This window comes from Electrophorus electricus, chromosome 13 (genome assembly GCF_041902795.1).
Source record: "Electrophorus electricus isolate QZ-2024a chromosome 13, ASM4190279v1, whole genome shotgun sequence".
Taxonomy (NCBI): domain Eukaryota; kingdom Metazoa; phylum Chordata; class Actinopteri; order Gymnotiformes; family Gymnotidae; genus Electrophorus; species Electrophorus electricus.
In genome coordinates, this window is record NC_137509.1 from 9,618,828 (window position 1) to 9,637,500 (window position 18,673).

Consider the following 18,673-nt stretch of genomic DNA (forward strand, 5'->3'; position numbering starts at 1 on the left):
CGCTCGCGAAGCCAGCCTATTCGCGCGCAAGCTCTCGCTCATTGGTTGGCGACGGAGGCGCTCGGCGCACGGGTCTCGGCTGTCACGTTGCAGCTTGCCTGCCTCACGGAATACGTATTAAGCGCAATGTCTGTCCGGTGGTCCACGTAGTCGCGATATTTGCGCCGTTGCGTATACGATGCAAAGGACGACGGTGAAAGGTTTTGTAATCTGTAAATGGGGTGGGGATTGTTGAGTGATTGATTTTATAAAGGAAACAGCATTTCTAAAGTGGCATATTTCTCCATTTATATGTTACGTAATTAACGTCATGACAAACACCGAAAAATAAGACCGATTTCAATCAGTCGTGTATAATTATAATGATGGATAATGATAATGTTTTCAACCAGCTTTAACACAGCTAATACTGCAACTTTACGGGCAGCAAAAGGATCTGTGCATGCACAATACTGAAACTTTACGGTAGCGAAAGAACCCGTGCATGCACAGGTCCTCGTGCTTCAGTAGCAAGTATTCGGTGACGTAAACAAGCCGTTAGACGCTCACAAAGTCACGCGGATGATGGAGTGGTAAGACGCGCATGTGCACTGCTAAAGTCGTGAGCCTTCAAGAGGAACTGGATGACCCCAATGAGATCTGATAGATACGACATACAGATTTTATTCTAGGTTTTTATAATCACACAAAATACATACCCATTTGCCTGAAACAAACAAGCAACGACAAACCATTATATATATGTTTAACTTAAGGAAACGTGGCGCTACTTTGACGTTTCGCGAGGCATCTACGCCAAAAACGTTACAACACCACCATCTGCTGGTGCAATAGTGTAATTCACGACATCAAATTTAAGTTGTCGTGAGGTTTAATTTAGATGGTGAAGATTCAATATATTGAAATCAACCTGTGTGGTCTTCGATTTTTTTTTTTCTTACAACAAATCAAATCCACATGCAGACGTCCTTTTCACACACCATACATTTCAAATCAGATTTCCACCATCCACCCCGTTGCTTTAATCAGACTGAACCTATTTGTTAGCAATCTAGGATTGACAACCGAACAGAATTTTGTATCCATTTCCTCGCGTGCCTCATCTTGTCACGGCGCCTTGTTCTGAAACGGGGCTCCTCAGTCGTGCCCAGCGGCTCTCCCACACCTCTCCTCTGCGCCCCAGGCTGCGGGCGAGTAAGGGCCGCTTCGCCACAGAGGAGGGCAGGGTCCAGCGCCAGGCGGCCAGCACGTGGAAGGCCTGCAGGGCGAGGCTGTCCGGGCACGGAGGCACGCCAGCTGGACGGCCGAGCGGTGCAGGCGGAGATGCGTGGCCAGCAGGGCGGCGTCCTCCTCAGACAGCTCACCACAGGGGGCAAGGGTGAGTGAGAGTGTGAGAGAGAGAAAAGTACATGTTTGCACTTTACTTACTTGCTCGATCGTGCTGTAAGACTTTTGTACTCAATGGTCATGGCACAATTTTCACATTCTACAAAACAAGATAAGAAAAATCTAGCCAGCACCAGCCATTTTGCAGTATCTCATTGAAACTGTGGAATGCATTGTCAGGGTCACTTGGCTCAAGGGAAACACTGTAAGCAGACTAAACACACCGAATCAGACTAAATAAACGACAATAGTTTGAGATATTTCTTCATAAAGACAATGTTAAAGTTCTGCAGAATATGCTGTCTCCGCTGCACCCTTCATACTTTGGTTCCTCATTCACATGCATGTTTATGAACCTAAGAAACCTAAAGCAATTTCACCTTTGGAAGAGTGAGCGACAGCTTGCAGACAGGTTCCTCCGAGCTGTAATCTTCAGATATGACTGCTCTGTCTCCTCTCCACACGAGCTGATGTCTGGGGACCCTGAATAGGACGGCTGTGCCTTTATAATGAGGTGAGCTGTAGTTTCCAAAGGGGTCCAGCTCTTCTAGCTGGAGATAGAGAGTGTTTCTCCTCTGGTTGTGAAACGTGATGGTGTGAGGCACTCTGTCCTGGTCTCCTGCTCAAACATGTGAGGCACGCACACGTGCGCACACACACACACACACACACAAATGCACACGCAACTGAACACATTTCTATAATTGTAGAGTATATTCACCTCATAGTAATTACACATTACACATTAACCTTAATGGGCTCTAAATGGTCTTGACTTTGTGACCGTCTGACAAGCATGACGTGTGCTAAAGTGACGCTATAATCGATCTTTTCTCAGATCATGTTGCCATGCCATTACAAAGTGACGTCTGCTCTGTCAGCCGAGGGCACATGCTCTCGTACAGCCCTCGCACACCAGCCTGTTTCCTTTCCCTTAGACCAAGCGTGTTGGGTACCTGTGCTGGTTGTGTTCCCACTGAATCTGAGCAGCAGCTGCTCCCCCTCCCTCATGGAGATTCCGGGAGAGGGCTCAGGAGGCCCGCAGTAACCCTGGGCCTGGACTTCTGCCATCCTGCAGCCTTGCCAGCACCACCTTGCCTGGGTCCTGTCGCCTCATATGGAGGACTACGGTAACCTCACGCATCTTCACTGACTCCTCCAGCTCTTTAGCAAAGAGAGACAAGTAGGGAGGTCTTGTGGAGGAGAGCAGATGAAGGACTACCAAACTGGGGGGGGGGGGGGTAGAATGGATTAAGGAAAAAGAAGGTTCAACACATCACAAATGTTAACATCTTACAGTGCAAGATGGAGGTAAGATATCTCACAGTCCATTGCATGTGAAAACGCATTCAGTACATTCAATACATACCGCTCATAGTTCTCCATGACCTCAAATGAGACCAGGCTATTTTGCAGGTTCCTCACGCTGACTTTATCTAGTACATTCCACTGCTCATCTCTCCAACGCAGTACAGCCAGCTGCTCTTTAGCCAACTCTTTGGATGACTTCAGTGAAGCACTCCAAACCCTGATCAGGGAAAAAAAAATAGAGAAATACACAACTGTAATGTTACACAGAAATCCAGGGGACTAAGAAATAAACAACAATCATTTACATGACACTTTTAGCCAAAGTGACTTACAATTATGAATGAGTACAACTTGAGGGTTAAGGGCCTTGCTCAGGGGCCCAACTCGGCAGCAGTGGGGCTCGGACCAGCAACCTTCCGATTACAAGTCAAGTACCTTAACCACTGAGCTACCACTGCCAACACTTAAGTTTTTGCTATGTTCAGAATTGCCATCCCACTGTGGGAATACAGAGCTTAGGATTTTTAAAGTAAAATACTTTCAGCTCTTGAGCAACTAAGCAAAAGGCATTTTAAGACTCGCTGTATCCCTGAAATTCTTCTACCTGACCCGATGGGGCGAGAGGGTGATGGGCGTCAGGTGGGCACCCTCCTCGCCTGCCCTCCTCAGGGTTAGGGGGCAGAGGTAGGGTCAAAGGCTGTCTCGGGTTTAGGGTTGAAGGGTGACTCAGGTAAGGTAGGGGGCTGGTGTTGATGGACAGGTACGACTCATTCCTGCACTTCAGCGTGGAAAGGAGTGTTGTGGCTACTGGCTACACCTCACAAGTACAAAAGGGTTGAAAAGTTCATTGTTCATATAGCCGGAGAGTGATCCAGGAATTCAGTTTTTTTTTAATGGTTTTTAATGTTTTTAACCTCAAGGGAATCTTAAGTCAAAGCATTAACATTTACTTTTGGTCTTTGAAACTACCTTAACTTGGGCGACCACTGATGTGGTGAAAGATCCACGTAGGTAGTCCAAGCCTATTGTGGGGTCCATGCGAAGACCGAGAGACAGACCTCTCTTTGGGATGGTCAATATCTCCTTCTGCAAACGAAAGACCACCGCAAACACACCCAGAGTGTGCACCCGCACCACTACAAAAGAACCCTAAGACGAACACACAGACCGTACATGAAAACACACGGACACCACCCTGCACACACGTTAGCGCGTCTCACCTGATTTTAATGATTAGCTTTATTTATCCTTTGTGAATATGGCTAGAGAAAAATGGCCCCGCTGCCACAGACCCTGTGAACCCCATAGATGCCCTCCGTGGCGGCTGGTGTAACATAGCTGACCTGCTGCTCTCGGTCTACTACCTTCACTGTGGCCTCACGGTAGCGGCTGTGGCGGCACAGCCGAAAAGGCAAAGCTACGGTAAGTGGGAAGGGATGCGTGGTGCTGCTGGAAATCTCAATCCCGAGGACACTCGCAAGCTCCTCTGATCCGGACACCGTGAGAGAGCCGAGGCCGTCCGCCACTTTACAGGTGACGAGCTTTGCAAGGTGCAGTGGGGCGCTGGAGGACGTGCTGGACGGGTCCGGTAAACTAGGACAGAATAGGAGTTTCTCAAATTAATTTATTGATTACGTCACATAAATAGGTCTGTTGATACCACACAATGCCACATTGACTAACTAGAATTAGTAAGTTGGACAGATACATTTCTCGCAGTGTTTTTAATATTTGCAAGGGGAAATGTGAAAAATGTCATGTTAGTGGTGACCTTGGCAATCCAGGGAATTTTATTGAATAAGAACACTATACCATGAGTTATACAGAAATGGAAGGAAACTTCATCCCATGTAAAGTCTTATGGACTAAATTTAATAGCAAACAGCAGATTTGAATAAAACTTCGTCACATAAAATCGTGTACTTGTATTTGAAATATTGAAAGTGTAGAAATGACTGAAGCTGGTTTAACATCTGCCAGGCCGACACCCTCACGCACGGTGGCTTCCAAACCCTAAAGGAGGTCTTACCCAAGTGTGCTCCAGCTTATACCCTCTCCCCACCTCCATCGTCCTCTCCTGCCTGTGTGAGGGTCCCTGGGTATCATTTGTCGTTTCCGAATGTCTTCCTCTACCCACTTTTGCCTTTTCCTGTTTGTGACACAACCACGCTTTCGTTGCACATCCCCTCTGGGCTGTGTGGGCTCGGCTGTCCCTCTCGCGAAGCACAGCCGTCTGCCGTGGTGTTTGGGGCGCTTTGCAGTACACTGGGCTCCTGGTTCTCTGAGGGGGTGATGTTGGAGGGGTACTGCCCGCCACTCTGCTGAGGGGCGCAGAGGTCTTGACAAGGTGCTAATGGATGGACTAGTTTATCCCGAGGTGCAGCGGTGGTACGAATCTCCTCGCTAGCCTCTTCACTGTCTAGCCTGGCTCCAGAGAGAGCGGAGACGCCACCGTCAAGTTTGCTTTTTGACCGTAATCAGAGCGTTCTTGATGCTGTGCACGTCCTCCGGCAGATTTAGGACGGCATCAGTGATGTGAGCACGCTCGCGGAGACAAGGCTCTCTGGAGGCACCTGAAGAGAAATGCCACCGGGCTTTTCAGTCTGCCAAGCAGCTGAAATGAACAGAACCCAAGCGCACATAAAGGGGGTGAGCAGGAGACGCTCTCCTGAGTGTGACTTACCCACAGGCACTGCTCGAACCCTGCACTCCGTGAGCACACATGCTGCTGTTCTCAGCTCCTCTCTATTCGCATGCGGCATGCTCCACTCCCTAAAGAGCCAGAACAGCTTCTTAAGGACCCTTGCTGAATCTCCATGCCCAAAAGGGTGCACAGCAGACTGGGTAAGCGCCAGACCAGGCCCCCCGGCACCTCTGGATCTGTGTGAATGTAGCACTGCATGTAGCCTCTGGGTTATATTTCATACAAGGCTCAGGAGTTTATTCTCTGGGCATAATCCAAATGTGTCTGCTCCTACCAATCTGGATCAGGGGGGTTTGCTTCTACCAAGGTCAAATGACCACTGACCACAGTTGCTATTATCACATCTTAAGAATAAAAATACATCTGACTGTGGTTGTTTTTATTCTCTCTCTCTCTCTCTGATGCAGTTTGTGGGCTTGTGTCTGACTTTGTACAAACTTGGCAGTATTTATGAATCTGGCACAGTAAAAACGGGTGGCTATGGCAATAAGAGGGTCTGCCTGATGACAAAGGGGTGCTTAGCAACAGGCCCCTGAAGAAGAGTAATGTGTCTGCCTATGAATGGCCTCTGCTCTAATGGCCTGGACATTAGGAACCTTTCTTCTTCAGACATTTACATTCCTCTCTCTCTCTCTCTCTCTCTCTCTCTCTCTCTCACACCCACACACATGCACCGACATGTGTGCATTACTTACTTTAAAAAAAAAAGAAGCTATCTTTCCAAACAGGAAGTAAAACCTATAGCCCGGCGACACGTTGGGCTTCCATCTTTGTAGGCCACACCTATGAAATGTCTTGGCCTGCCATTCTCTCTTCCTGACTCCGTCTGCCATACTGACCTCCACCTCTAAACACCCGCTGATGCCCTCGACACAATCAGCTGCCCGATGGCTAATCTCTCGGGTGTCTGGAGTGCCGTAGCTGATGTGTCCAACAACTGATACCACGGGCAAATGTGTAGGTCTATATGTGGGCAGTAGTTTGGTGAATAGTTTGCAGGCCAGATAAAATGACCATGGCGAGGTTCCATCATGTTCTGTTATGTTGTGTATCATCTTAGTTATCCGGGTATTTTCAAATCAGAAAATAGGTGATAAAAGTTTTGCTCATAATGGCCATGCATGTGCATGCTTGTAGAGAATACAAACACACACACACACACACACATGCAATAAAGCATATGAATGATTTATGAAGCCTGAATGAAATTATCAATAAAAGTTGCTTACTGTCTTTGCACCTCACACCAGGTTCCTATTCTGTGGTGAACAACGTACCATTTTAATTACTGTCTCGACCATAATACAATGCAGTAGCTTTGGTGGAACCCTTGGGGGTTGGGGGCTTGTGAGATGAATGTAATTAGCTGAGCAACCTACATATGATCACCAGAACTGATGATGCCTGTTTTGTGCAGTTGCACGGTGATAATAGGCCAGAAACATCTGTTAAAAAAAAAAAAAATGACGTTAGGTTGCCGATTTATATCATAGGGAATGGGTGATAAGAAAATATTTCATGTTTGAAATTGAGACCTCTGGAGTTGAAGGCCTGTTTCACATTCCTAACTGAAGTAGGGTTCCTTAGGCACCTGGAATTCTGAGTGGGAACCCCATTTAAAGATGTTCAGTTCCCAGTCCCGGTCCTACCTGCAAAATACACATCTTGGCATTTTGGCTGCTGCCAGCAAACCTGACTGAGCATATTGGTGCAGAGCAACAGTGATTGCATCACTGCTATAGTTTGATAAGGAAAGTATCAACACTTGCCAACTACTTCTTGCATCAGTGATATACAGAATTTTCCTTGGTGGAAGAAAAGCTGAAACTTCTGTCTCAAAATTGAATGTCAATAAAAAAAAAAAAAAAGTGAGTATAATTCATGTATGAAGTTTTTCCAAAAGTCTCTGGAGATACCTGACATATTTCAGATAAACATTTTTAAATGACTGGTACTGCTAACTGCTAATTCACTTTATATTTTGAGCCTTATTTTAAATATACCAATTTTAATACATGTTTACTGTTTCAATGTTTTTGTTTCATTTGTATGTTTAATTTATGAACAAAGTCTTTATATCGATCGCATGGCATTTTAGAAACAAGGCCTAGGGAGCAAAAGCAAATCACATTACCAAAAAAAAGAAATCACGTTGTTATGGCGCCATCTTGTGGTCATCTTGTGGACACTGCAAAGAGGAAGGAATGTTTAGTAGGACTCATAAAACAAGCGACTTTTCAGGGTTACTTTAATCAGCTTATTTCAACAGAACTGTTACATAGAGCTATTCATTCATTAATTCATTCAATATAATGTATGTATACTTTTTGCGGAGTTGGTACGACTGGATTGTCTATATGAGAAATACATTATGCGGAGTCGGTACTCTGGCGGCTGTAAATTGACACGCAGGCGTACACATTCACGCTGTTTATTTTACTGTTAGAGGCCTGGCAAAAGACGAAGTTCTTGAACCTCCCGTTGAAGGCGTGGTGGACGAAACGTTGGCTTATGTGTAAGCTGCGGAATAGTTCGCCCACTCCGATGGCTGCTTCAGCGGTGAATAACCCAGACCCATACTGGTCCACTCTAACGTGCGTTAACAGCGTCTGGTGGCCGTGGCGTCGCGCCGCTCCGTAGGTCCAGGTAAGCGCGATTGTACAGGCGGTGGTGCCCGCGCATGTAGGCAGAGACGGGGGTCAGCACAACTGTAGTCGGGGGAAGGAACGAATGCAATATAACTGCACGCTCGGGTAAGTTTGCTTGCGAAACAGAAAATAAACGTGTAAATTGAAAAACCCACGCGGTCGAACTGTGGAGGTAAAGCCATCATTCCGAATGTGGTCTTTGCTTGGGTGAGTTAGTGAGTACAATTTTTGTTAAACTTTTAAAGCATCAATTGATTGAAAGCATCAATCAATGTGTTGTTTAGGGTCTCTGTAAAAACAAAACGATAACAAAGAAGAAACATCTGGTATTGTTTTGCAATCCGAAACGCCCCTTAAGCAAACTTTGAAACGCGAGCTAGGCTTTACGCTCGCTCACCTGTTGAACCTGAGGCGACGTCATTTTCTAGCCATCAAGAGTTCTGCACCGTGCCAAGATCTGCGCCGAAAGTATGAGTTATTACAGCAGAGCAAAGACTAGATTTGCTGGAATTGGCACGGCGCTTTATTTGCGTGCCACATGATTGAAATGATCATGAAACTAGTTTAGCCAAGGAACGGAAATCCGTGATGAATTAAGCGTGTGCGGTCGATAAGTGGACTTTGCGCTACTGGTTGTGGTAAAGGAAAACATGGCAGATATATGCCTCGGATTGTAAATTTAACCCAGTAGCCTATTTACATCGGATCCATTTGTTCATCGCATCATTCAGATGTGGTCTGTTTTACATATATTGCTGTTTTGTTTCCGACAAATTGGCGGTCTGCTACGAAGGCTGGGCAGTGTAAACTGCCATCTTTTTCCATTTGCTCTGCAAGTTAACCACAGTATTCATTGGTCTCTCCCCTTGGCTGAGAACTCAACAAACCACATTATTCATTATGTTCACAAACCTTCCTGCCCCCAGGTGACTGGCGGGACACACGCATATTGACAAAGCAGTGCATAGATATTGGGGAAACATGCTTTGGTTGAATTGAACGCTTACACTTCCGACCGGGCGAGGCGTTTTGCGCTTCGTTGTTGCCACTCTCGGACGAGTTGGAGCACGCTGATGGTACGCACAGGAAGGAACTGTATCAGTTATTTAAGTGTAGTCTGAAACAGTCTGCTGCAGTTCTTTTGCTTTTTTTTTTTTTTTTTTTTTTGAGGTCAGCTATGTGCATCAAATGGCGATCAGTTGCTGTAGGGTCAGGTTGAGATGTGCCGCATAGCCACTGCGCCTAATAGCCTCGTGCTTCAGCTTGGGAGTGCGGTGTGCTTGACGCTCACACGTCCTCGCATTGGTGACGTTAACGCGTTCTTTGTTCATTATTCCCACAAAATATCAGACAGTTTTTCTTTTTTTTTTTTTCTTTTGATAGTTCTCTGGTATTCTACTATAATAAATCTCCAAGCTTGTAAAGAGTGGTAGAGATGTATGATGTTTTAAAATGCTTATTTCGAGATGGCAGCTTTATACCAACGAGTGATACTTGTGACACCAAGGCTAAACAAAACACCAACATGTGAAGAAATGAAATAAAAACTCAAATATCATAGTAATATGCATATATGAAATAGCATCGAAATATTATGAAATGCACTGTGATCACTTTTAGGTACCATATAGCCTTATATCTGTGATACATTTTACATCTCTTCAGTAAAAAACAAACAAACAAACAAACAAACAAACAAACAGATCAGTCATAAGAGAGGCCTCTGGAAACATGGAACAACATTCCAAAGAACAAGATATCAGTCAGTCCACTTCTGTAAAGCTGAAACTTTGCAGAAATATGAGGGGTAAACAGCTATTCAAGAACACTGCACACTGCCAGCAAAGTGTCGCGTTTAGAGGCTGAGTGTGGCTACACTAATGCATCAGACCTTTAGTGAGATCCATTAAAAGATGCATGCGAAATATTGGTTTGTCACTGCCGCAGCTCAGTAACACTAGGCCGGTCGGTCTTCTCGCTGAATAATCAACCAGGTTCAGCTCGTTAGCCAAACAGCAAGTCCTTGGTGGGTTAAGTCACGCAGTGTCCGAGCGCTCTGGGCATGGTGTTGGGATGCTGTAGTGAGTATTCAGAAGCAGCCCCTTAACCTATTAACGTATGGCATCAAAGCATTGCACGTTTGATTTGTTGTAGTAAAAACCACGTTTGACCCAGTGGATGTTGTCCTTAACCTACATGCTGGTTCTTCTGTTGGTAGCCATGTGAAGGTTTTTCATGGCCAACAACATTTGGTTCACTTTTGCTGAAATTACTAAGTGTAAACGAGGCAGTTCTCATGTGCAGTGTGGTTGCAGACTATCTATGTGCAATGCAAGAATTCATTAGCGATGGATCGGAGCCGGCCCTGCCCATCCTGCTGTCTGCGGGTTTAAGTTGCAGCCTGGTCTTTGTTGGGAGCCAGGTTGTCTCCTCCCAGCTGCCGGACCGCAGGACGAGGGTGCAAGATGTGGCCTCATTTTAGCGGTCTCGCTCTTCGTGCAGATGTGGTCAAAAGCCTTTACTGAGTGGAGAAACCTGAGGTGACGGTTTGCTTTCCCACATCACTTGAGCACTTGCTCTGATACCAGATGGCATCTCTTTCCAAGTGTGATGCGTGGTTGTGCTCACAAGTGCACTGTGTTTGAAGGGCAAAAAAAAGGAGAAGTGATGTGGAGGAAATGCAGAAGCAGGAGGCCAGAGCACGAAAGCAGTTGCACTGACGTGTTGTTCAGGACCTGACAGGTTTCAGTGCTGTTGCATCTCTTCTTAAGTGTTTTGTGTTGTTGTTTTTTTTTTTTTTGTCCTATAGAAAAATAAAACTTTGGGATATTGTTTTTGAATATGTATAACGTCTTTGCAAAATTGTTCATTCAGAAGAGCACTTAAATACATCACACCAAAGTTTAAGCTCGGGTCTCTAATTATGGAGTGCTGTTGGTCATGTATTGGCAGTGGGAGCTCAGTGGTGAAGGTACTTGACGAGTAATCAGAAGCTTGCCAGTTCAAACCCCATCATTGCCAAATCACCACTGTTGGGCCCCTGAGCAAGGCCCTTAATCTTCACTTGTTCAAGTTATCTTTTTGGAGAAAAGCATCAGCTAAATACTGTAAATGTATTGCAAAACAGACATTCACCTGTGTCTGATGTCAGAAGCAGCCAATGAACGTTCAAGGAAACCCCCCCCCCAAAAAAAAAAACTTTCCAGTCCGTGTGGCTTGCAAACTTGCTGTGTGTGAGCTTGCAAACTTGCTGTGTGTGGGCTTGCAAACTTGCTGTGTGTGGCTTGCAAACTTGCTGTGTGTGGCTTGCAAACTTGCTGTGTGTGGCTTGCAAACTTGCTGTGTGTGAGCTTGCAAACTTGCTGTGTGTGAGCTTGCAAACTTGCTGTGTGTGAGCTTGCAAACTTGCTGTGTGTGGCTTGCAAACTTGCTGTGTGTGGCTTGCAAACTTGCTGTGTGTGGTTTGCAAACTTGCTGTGTGTGGCTTGCAAACTTGCTGTGTGTGAGCTTGCAAACTTGCTGTGTGTAAGCTTGGTTGCCACAGGATGATTAGAGCAAGGGTTAACTCCACCAGTGGGGCATGTTCATGTGGCCTAGTTAGCAGGCCGCACTGTGCCTCATCGCTCCGACTGGCTGGCCTGGGAGAGGAGGGAAGACAGCTAGAGCTGCTGTGAACAGCTAAAAGGCTTTTAAGCTTTTAGGCTTTTTGGTTTCACTTCATTTCTAGGTAGGAAAAACTCAACTGCTGCAAGTTTGCTTTTACGAAATAACACATTTATGCTCGTTATTTTTGATTTAACAGATTTCTTTCTCCCACCCCAAGAAACTGCAGCTCCACTTTGACCTGACCTTGTGGATCCCACCCTCCAGGTCCTCATCTCATGCTAGCCCTTCCTCCCGCTCTGGCACAGCCATGAGCAGCGGAAGCTTGGATGGCTCCCCTCACCTCATCCCCATGGACCCCAGCGAGGAGATTGTGCTTTGGCTCTCCAGCCTCCACTTGCCTCAGTATGCTGCCAGCTTCACACAGGCAGGCTACCACACCCTGGGCGATTGCAGGGGTCTGACGGAGGAGAAGCTCCTGGAGGTGGCCCGCTTCCCCACAGGGCACCGGCGCAGGATCTTGCACAGCCTGGAGGTCCTCGTGGCAGGAACAGATGGTGGGGAAGTGCCTGAGCAGGCTGGGGAGAGCAACAAGCCCACCCCCTTACCCAGGAGCGTCTTCCTTAAAGATGGGAAGAGAGTCGTCTCCCCTCAGGTTCCCCAGATGAGCGGCCCAAGAGAACACGAAAATTGGGCTGGAGCAAAGAGCCTTCCCAGCAGGCCTCATGGAGAGACGAAGGCCAGAGATGACTTGGGAGGACCGCTTGCTGACTTGCCTCCAAGTAGCCTACAAAAAGCTCCCTCGGCTTCGGTTCCTGCCTCTTTACACAGCAGCAGCCAATCACCGTGGTATTCCTCCTGGGCGTTACCCTCAGACATTGAGAACCTCTCGGGGGAGCCTGATTCTTTCTCCACAGAGCCTGTGGCAGGTGTGAAAAGGGACTTTGCCCTGGATGGAGCCCCCGAAGCGTTCCAGGGGGACATGGTGATTAACGATATATACGAGAGCTGCTCCGTCTTGAAGGCCGCCGGCCCGAGGTCCTCACACTCGTACAGGCTGCGACACAGACCAGTGCCAGAGGTCCCAGAATGCACCGTCATACCGTTGTATGACTGGTAAGTTGTTGCCAAATACTCCGCTCCTAATTTGTAAGTGAGGAGGAGTTGGAGAAGATGAGTTGCTTCATTGTGTGACTGAAGGGGTTCATTATCAGTTGGCTGCATAAACATTTAATAATTAGAAGATCTAATTAAGGATTTTTCTTGTTACCAGCTGCAGTCTGAGTGAGTTCTCCTGCAGAAACTGGTTATTAGACAGTCCCATATGAAAACCCTTGAAGTTCCTTCAGAGCATCTAGTAGATCTTTTTCATGACTCTGCTGATATCAACCGGTGAGGGATGAGAGAAAAAACCCAGTGCTGGCTCCAAATGAATGCATGAACGAAAGTGCGTGTGTACGTGTGTAAAAGTGCCAACACCCCCACTGATCCACAGGAGCACGTGTGCCTGCACAGAGCAGCAGAGCAGTGCCGAGGCTCCCTGCGGCCCCACCAGCCTTCAGAAAGGTACGCTCAACTTCATTTCTGCTTTATTCGCTTTTCATTTAAGAAATCTTCCTTTTTATGATTCTGCTGTGCCATTGCTCAGCCCAGCGAACGCGAGGCTGGTATGAGAGATGTCATGGGAGAAAGAGAGAGCCAATCCCAGTGCAGCCTCAACAGAAACGGCTTCTCATCTCCTCGTGTGCGGAGAGGCCTAGTTTGCCAAACTCTCAAAACTATATAAAGTTGCGGATGGCTTTGAAACGCTGCTTTTTGTGTGTGTTTGCGTCTGCATGTTGGGCTGTGTGGATGCACGCACGTAGATGTACCGGGAGAGGCGGTTTCTATTTCCTGCAGGAACTGTTCTGAAATTGTTTGTGTAAGACCGCCACCATAGAGGCTGGTGCGACTGGGAATTTGAACCGAAACCGTCTGTAAGCAGCCTGACGCATCCTATCCCAATATTTTTAATGTACATTTCCTGTTTTGTGTTTCTTGCTGAACTGTGGAGGGTGGGGGGGGGGGGGGTGTAGGAAAGGAGAAAGATGAAGGCACAAGTGGACAGAGGTGGAGATGGAGATGAGCAAGTTTGTGAAAGTGTAATATGGACATCAGGGTATCTACTGAGTACGGAGCATCTACTCCATGTACTTAAATGTGGTCATCTAGGACTATTTCAGTATTATTGTAACTGCAGTTAAAACATTAATTTAACTCCTTAATTGCATAGATGGATGCAAGTCGCATGTTGGATAGTACAGAGGATGGTTCAGATAAACCAGAGAGGGCGAGTTAGCAGGGAGAAGTGAGAAGTGAAAGGCAGAGTGTTGCACGGTGTCGGAAGGTCAAGTGTAGATAATGATAAATGATGACACGGATGTGATATGACTCCTCTGCCGCCAGGCTTGGCGATCTGATACAGTGTCTTTCTTAGATAACGCACTGCAGTCCAGATCGGGCCCCTCTGCTCCGGCCTTATCTAGTGGTGGGGTCCTGTCTATTAGCTGTCTGGTGTGCGCGTCCATCTAGAGGGTACGGTCTAGAATTTCTGGTGCCCCTTACTTTCACCGTGAAGATATGGTGGTCATTTGTCACCTTGACAACTTTAGACTTTCCGGACCAGTTGCTTTAAAGGACAGTGTAGCTCCTCTCCTCTCCCTAGGAGTTGCCTTCTGAACACTAATGTGTTTAGAGTTTCGGTGTTAAAGAATTTTGCATTTGTGTGTGTGTTTCAGCTCCTTCATCTTCCAGTGCTCCCTATGAAGAAGTCTACCTCTACAGCAGCAACAGTGTGCAGAGTAAACCTGTATGTAACTCCTGCATAACTCCCAGCTGATGTCGTGTGGAAACCTGGTTTAAGATATTTTTAAGTACAGCTTCAGTGCCTAAATACTGCCACTGGAATTGTTCCTGTTTTAGTACCTTGCTTCTTAACTGAACAAGATCTGAATCGGCTAATACCACATTAGCCCGTTTCCCTATTAGAGAGCCTCTAAAATAATTTCTTTTTATGGGGTTTTGGGTGTTGGTGACTCATTATCAGTGTGTTCCATTCTACTTTTATCCACTTCCGTATATCATACCAATGTGAGAGTTTCAGTAATGTCACTGCAAAACCAGTTTGTGGTTGCAAATGTACTTTGTGTATGAATTTAATACATGATTTTAGATATATTTGCAGGACATGGGAGCAAAAGAACTGTTGAAGCAGGAAGCCAGTGAAAAGCAGAGGCAAAAGAAGCAGAGGTAGCACATGGCTATCTAATCTGGCACCTTGAATTCATAGGCATTAACCACATCTGCTATTCAGCTTTAATTTGACACATAGCGATGTGCACCGATGATGATCGTCTTTTAAAACGTGCATTTTCCTGAACAGACAGTTTGATGGTTGAATAAGTTATCGATCTGCTGAGAACTGAGACATGTGACACGTTGCATTTGTGCATGCGAAAGCTTTTGTCAACCTCAGGACCTTTGGCATGCCTATATGTGTGGCAGCGTAAACAGCTATTCGCACTCAAGCTTCCTCTCTCTGCTGATAATGGACAGGAAGCAGAAGGGCAAACGGGGGATGGAGAGACCAGGTTTCTCTAGTCATCGCACCACCAGCCTTCTTGAGGATGGCTACTCACTGATTCAGCCGTGCTTGCCTGGTCAGGAGCCAGCCAGCGACAGTTCCTCGAAAACAGACACAACCCTTAAGCCCCTCCCACCCACTGTGACATCATCGCTAGGAGCTTGGCCACACGAGGATGAGAGTGACATCTATAGCGAGCCGTTGGACACCGTCTCGGGACACACTCTTCTTCTCCAGGGTGACATGGACATCTCGCCGTATGCCTGCTATTATGGTGGCCCCAAAAGTTCAGTTAAAATAGGCTGGCTGGACAAGCTGTCTCCTCAAGGGTGAGACACGTGTGTGTGTGTGTGTGTGTGTGTGTGTGTGGGGTTGACTTCTGGAGTTCTGTCTTAGGACTTGAGACCTGTGTGTTCACATGTTTCGATCAGCATTGTAATGTGTGACACGATATGGAAAATATACAAGCTGTTGGGATCTATGGCTACTGCTCTGCATAAAGAGTTAAAGATGTGCTTAAAATGTAAGAATAATTGCAATTGTTGTGATAAAATGGTTGAAGATTAGACATTCAATGGAGCGCCCCAGTGTTAAACCTCACGAAACGTTTTATTTGGCAACCCGGAGTAGCTTGGGCGTCTGCAATATAGACACACTTAGTTGTGATACACTTTTAATACTGGTCATCCTTTGATAAAGAAAGGAAAAAAAAATGTTTACAGCAGATGCAGTTATTCTAAAACACTTCATTTTGCACAGAAAGGAAAGTGTGCTGGCATCACTCATTATTTAACTCCTCTAAGTGTTGCTTCTGTATTTTTGTAGTGGTTTCTATGTTAAAGCATGAAAATTGCCCATGAGGTGAGTTTAGCACGCACAGTAGGTGTAGCTTTACTGAGAAGTGAGATTAGGCAGTGAAAGTGAGTACAAGGGGTTGATATTTTAGCTTATGTATTGGGTCCTGAAACATTTCCCAGAATGCTCTTCTTAAGAACTTTATTTCAGCTATTTAGTGGTTGAATAAACCAATGGTTTAAATGGTTTAAAATGGTGCTTAATCTTATTTTAAACTATTTCTCCTTTTCTTGCCTTATAGAAACTGTGTCTTTCAGAGAAGATGGGTTAAGTTTGATGGAGAGAACCTGATGTACTACAACAGCGACAAAGTAAGTGGGTAATGTTTTCACGTGCGCGCGCACACACACACACACACACACACACACACACATATATATACGCACACACACACATACATATATATATACACACCCACACCCACACACACACACATATTATCCTGTTATCCAATTTAATGCACACTCACACCACCCTTATGCTTCTGTGGTTTAAAACCACAGTGTGAACAGCAGTGTTAGTAGCCACCTACAATCGCTTAGAATTGCTTAATTCTTCCTGATCTTCAGCACGGCTCTCTAGAGCATAATTGGTAGCCATTGGTTAAAGCTTTAGATTCGAAGGTGTTGCTGTTTTGGAAGATCAAAAAAGGCCCCTATCCCGATCACAGAGTCTTGCCTGCTTTTCATGGAGCAGCCTGTTCAATTGATCAGCCGCGCGTTTGACCTTTAGGTGCACTTAGATAGCCTTCCCTTCTACAAGGGTGGAGCATTGGGCAGTTGCTGCATGCGGTGGACGATGAGGATGTTGTGGACAGGAGAGGTGTGGTGAGCTCCCAGGATGAGAATAAAGGGGGGTGGGTGTAGTATGGGAGGGGGAGTTGTGGGATCAAGGTGCCTTTACACCATGCTGGGCTGAGCACGCGTCTGGACCCAGCCGTCACGCTGCTTCAGCCTTCTTTAACTCCAGTAAATGAGGGGTTGCATCGCTACGCCTTCCTGCTTTGCTCAGCAGCACCCACTCCTTGCTTTTCTTCTCCACCATCCTCCACCTCTCTGTCTCTGTGCCACTCTCTCTGCACCCCCCCCCCCCAACTTCTATCTCTTTAAGAAAAAGCAGGGTTGCTATCATTCATGCTTAGTTCAGGAGAGGGAAGGAAACCAAGGGAGTAACACTGCAATTCAGCAACATTTGTATCTGTCTAAGCCCTAAAGTCTCTCTGTTTTTCTCTTGCCTTCCATCTTGTATTTATAAAACCAGTTGGATATGTTTTATCCTCGGTAATCATTTTTGTGTATCTGAATGTCAGCTTGCTGCTAGTGGTTTCGGTTTTGATGCGAGCATGGTTTTGCTCTCCCAGATGCTGCCACTGACACCGATGCCCTTCCTACGCACTTTTTTCCATTTTGCAGTGGCGCCCAGGGCCAACATCCCAGGCGTGACGTGAACCCCATGTGATGGAAGCCTGTTAATCGCTTGCTAAATATAGAGCAGCCCCCTGCCTTCCTCTACCCCATAGCCGTTTATTTATTGGGACATGCAGACACACAGCTGCATTAAGGGTGTGTGTGTGTGTGTTTGAGGGACAGAAAACGATTGCACTTGCACAGTCTTTAGGGAAAGTTTGCTCGGGGTCAAAGGAAATTGTTTGGTTCTTTGCTATATATGCAGACTTTGCTAAGGTTGTGCTCAGTACCCTGCCTCAACCTAACGGTGCAGCTTAACAAATAAATGCCAGGTGGTTTTAGCCGCCTGTGGAATATTTGCCAAGCTGTTAAACGGGAGAAAAAAACCTGTACCGAAGTTTCAACTGCCTCTCCTCCCCTGTTCTCCCTTACTGTTCTGGTACCTTCTCCCATTTCTCTGAGGTAAGGTGATGAAACCGCCTAGACATACAGTCACCCCCTAATCGCCGTGCACCACGAAATCGTCTGGTGATGTCATCAAACAGTGTGGCCCGCAAAAGGCGTGGGAGAAGGGACATGCGCATGCTCTCAGGTGCTCTGTTTGGGACCCCGGGGGCCCCAAGGGGCCTGCTCGCTACAGTTTCCCACTGGTTTCATCAACCTTATCTCTCGGTCCTTAACACCAGCAGACTCTGGGGACCCTTTGACAGTACATTTGGTGAAGGGGTGTGTGTGTGTGTGTGTGTGTGTGTGTGTGTGTGTGTGTGTGTGTGTGTGCACACAGAAGTGTGTATGTATGTGCATTAAGACAGGTTTTTAGAAAGTCACCTGTCAGTAGATTGAGTCTAAGGAAGAGATGGCGAATAGGATTAGTTCTCTGTCTGGATCTGAATTAAAGCAAAGCTTTTTAAATTTTTTTTAATTTTCCCAATTGGCCTAAGTAGCCCCCCAAATCCCTTGTAGGATTCTCACGTCACTCACGTCACTACGCTGTCCCTGTTCTGCTGGTGTCTCTCTTCAGCTCCCTGCCGCAGCCGTTGGAGCAGATGTCATCTCCCTGTCCGCTGCGCTGTGTGGCACACCTGGTGATGACTCTGTCAGGCTGACTCCTGGCAACGTTTACCAATTATTGCTCATA

At 46.4% G+C, this 18,673-nt stretch overlaps 2 protein-coding genes across 11 annotated transcripts in view; one reads left to right on the plus strand and one right to left on the minus strand.

The window, feature by feature from the left end:
- Nucleotides 1–394: 394 nt before the first annotated feature.
- On the minus strand, nucleotides 395–5,459 carry dthd1 (death domain containing 1). Its single transcript, XM_081695062.1, is given in 13 exon segments — nucleotides 395–1,281; nucleotides 1,284–1,457; nucleotides 1,573–1,600; nucleotides 1,767–2,005; nucleotides 2,343–2,458; nucleotides 2,460–2,612; nucleotides 2,756–2,914; nucleotides 3,276–3,514; nucleotides 3,667–3,846; nucleotides 3,990–4,290; nucleotides 4,831–5,159; nucleotides 5,161–5,270; nucleotides 5,381–5,459. Coding segments are annotated over 13 exon segments (2,289 nt in total). The 3' UTR covers nucleotides 395–1,099.
- A 2,172-nt stretch (nucleotides 5,460–7,631) lies between these two features.
- arap2 (ArfGAP with RhoGAP domain, ankyrin repeat and PH domain 2) overlaps nucleotides 7,632–18,673 on the plus strand; it is a 61,324-nt gene continuing 50,282 nt past the window's right edge. For 3 of the 10 annotated variants that reach the window (XM_081694862.1, XM_081694868.1, XM_081694866.1), the window contains exons 1-7: nucleotides 7,632–8,047; nucleotides 11,852–12,768; nucleotides 13,148–13,218; nucleotides 14,430–14,500; nucleotides 14,864–14,940; nucleotides 15,247–15,603; nucleotides 16,371–16,440. In XM_081694862.1, coding sequence (XP_081550988.1) covers nucleotides 11,963–12,768; nucleotides 13,148–13,218; nucleotides 14,430–14,500; nucleotides 14,864–14,940; nucleotides 15,247–15,603; nucleotides 16,371–16,440 — 1,452 coding nt within the window. In that variant the 5' untranslated portion in view covers nucleotides 7,632–8,047; nucleotides 11,852–11,962. Of the gene's footprint in view, nucleotides 8,155–11,650; nucleotides 11,777–11,851; nucleotides 12,769–12,925; nucleotides 13,045–13,147; nucleotides 13,219–14,429; nucleotides 14,501–14,863; nucleotides 14,941–15,246; nucleotides 15,604–16,370; nucleotides 16,441–18,673 lie in introns of those variants that run through there. The other 7 variants (XM_035520093.2, XM_081694864.1, XM_081694863.1 and 4 more) reach the window with 7 other exon arrangements.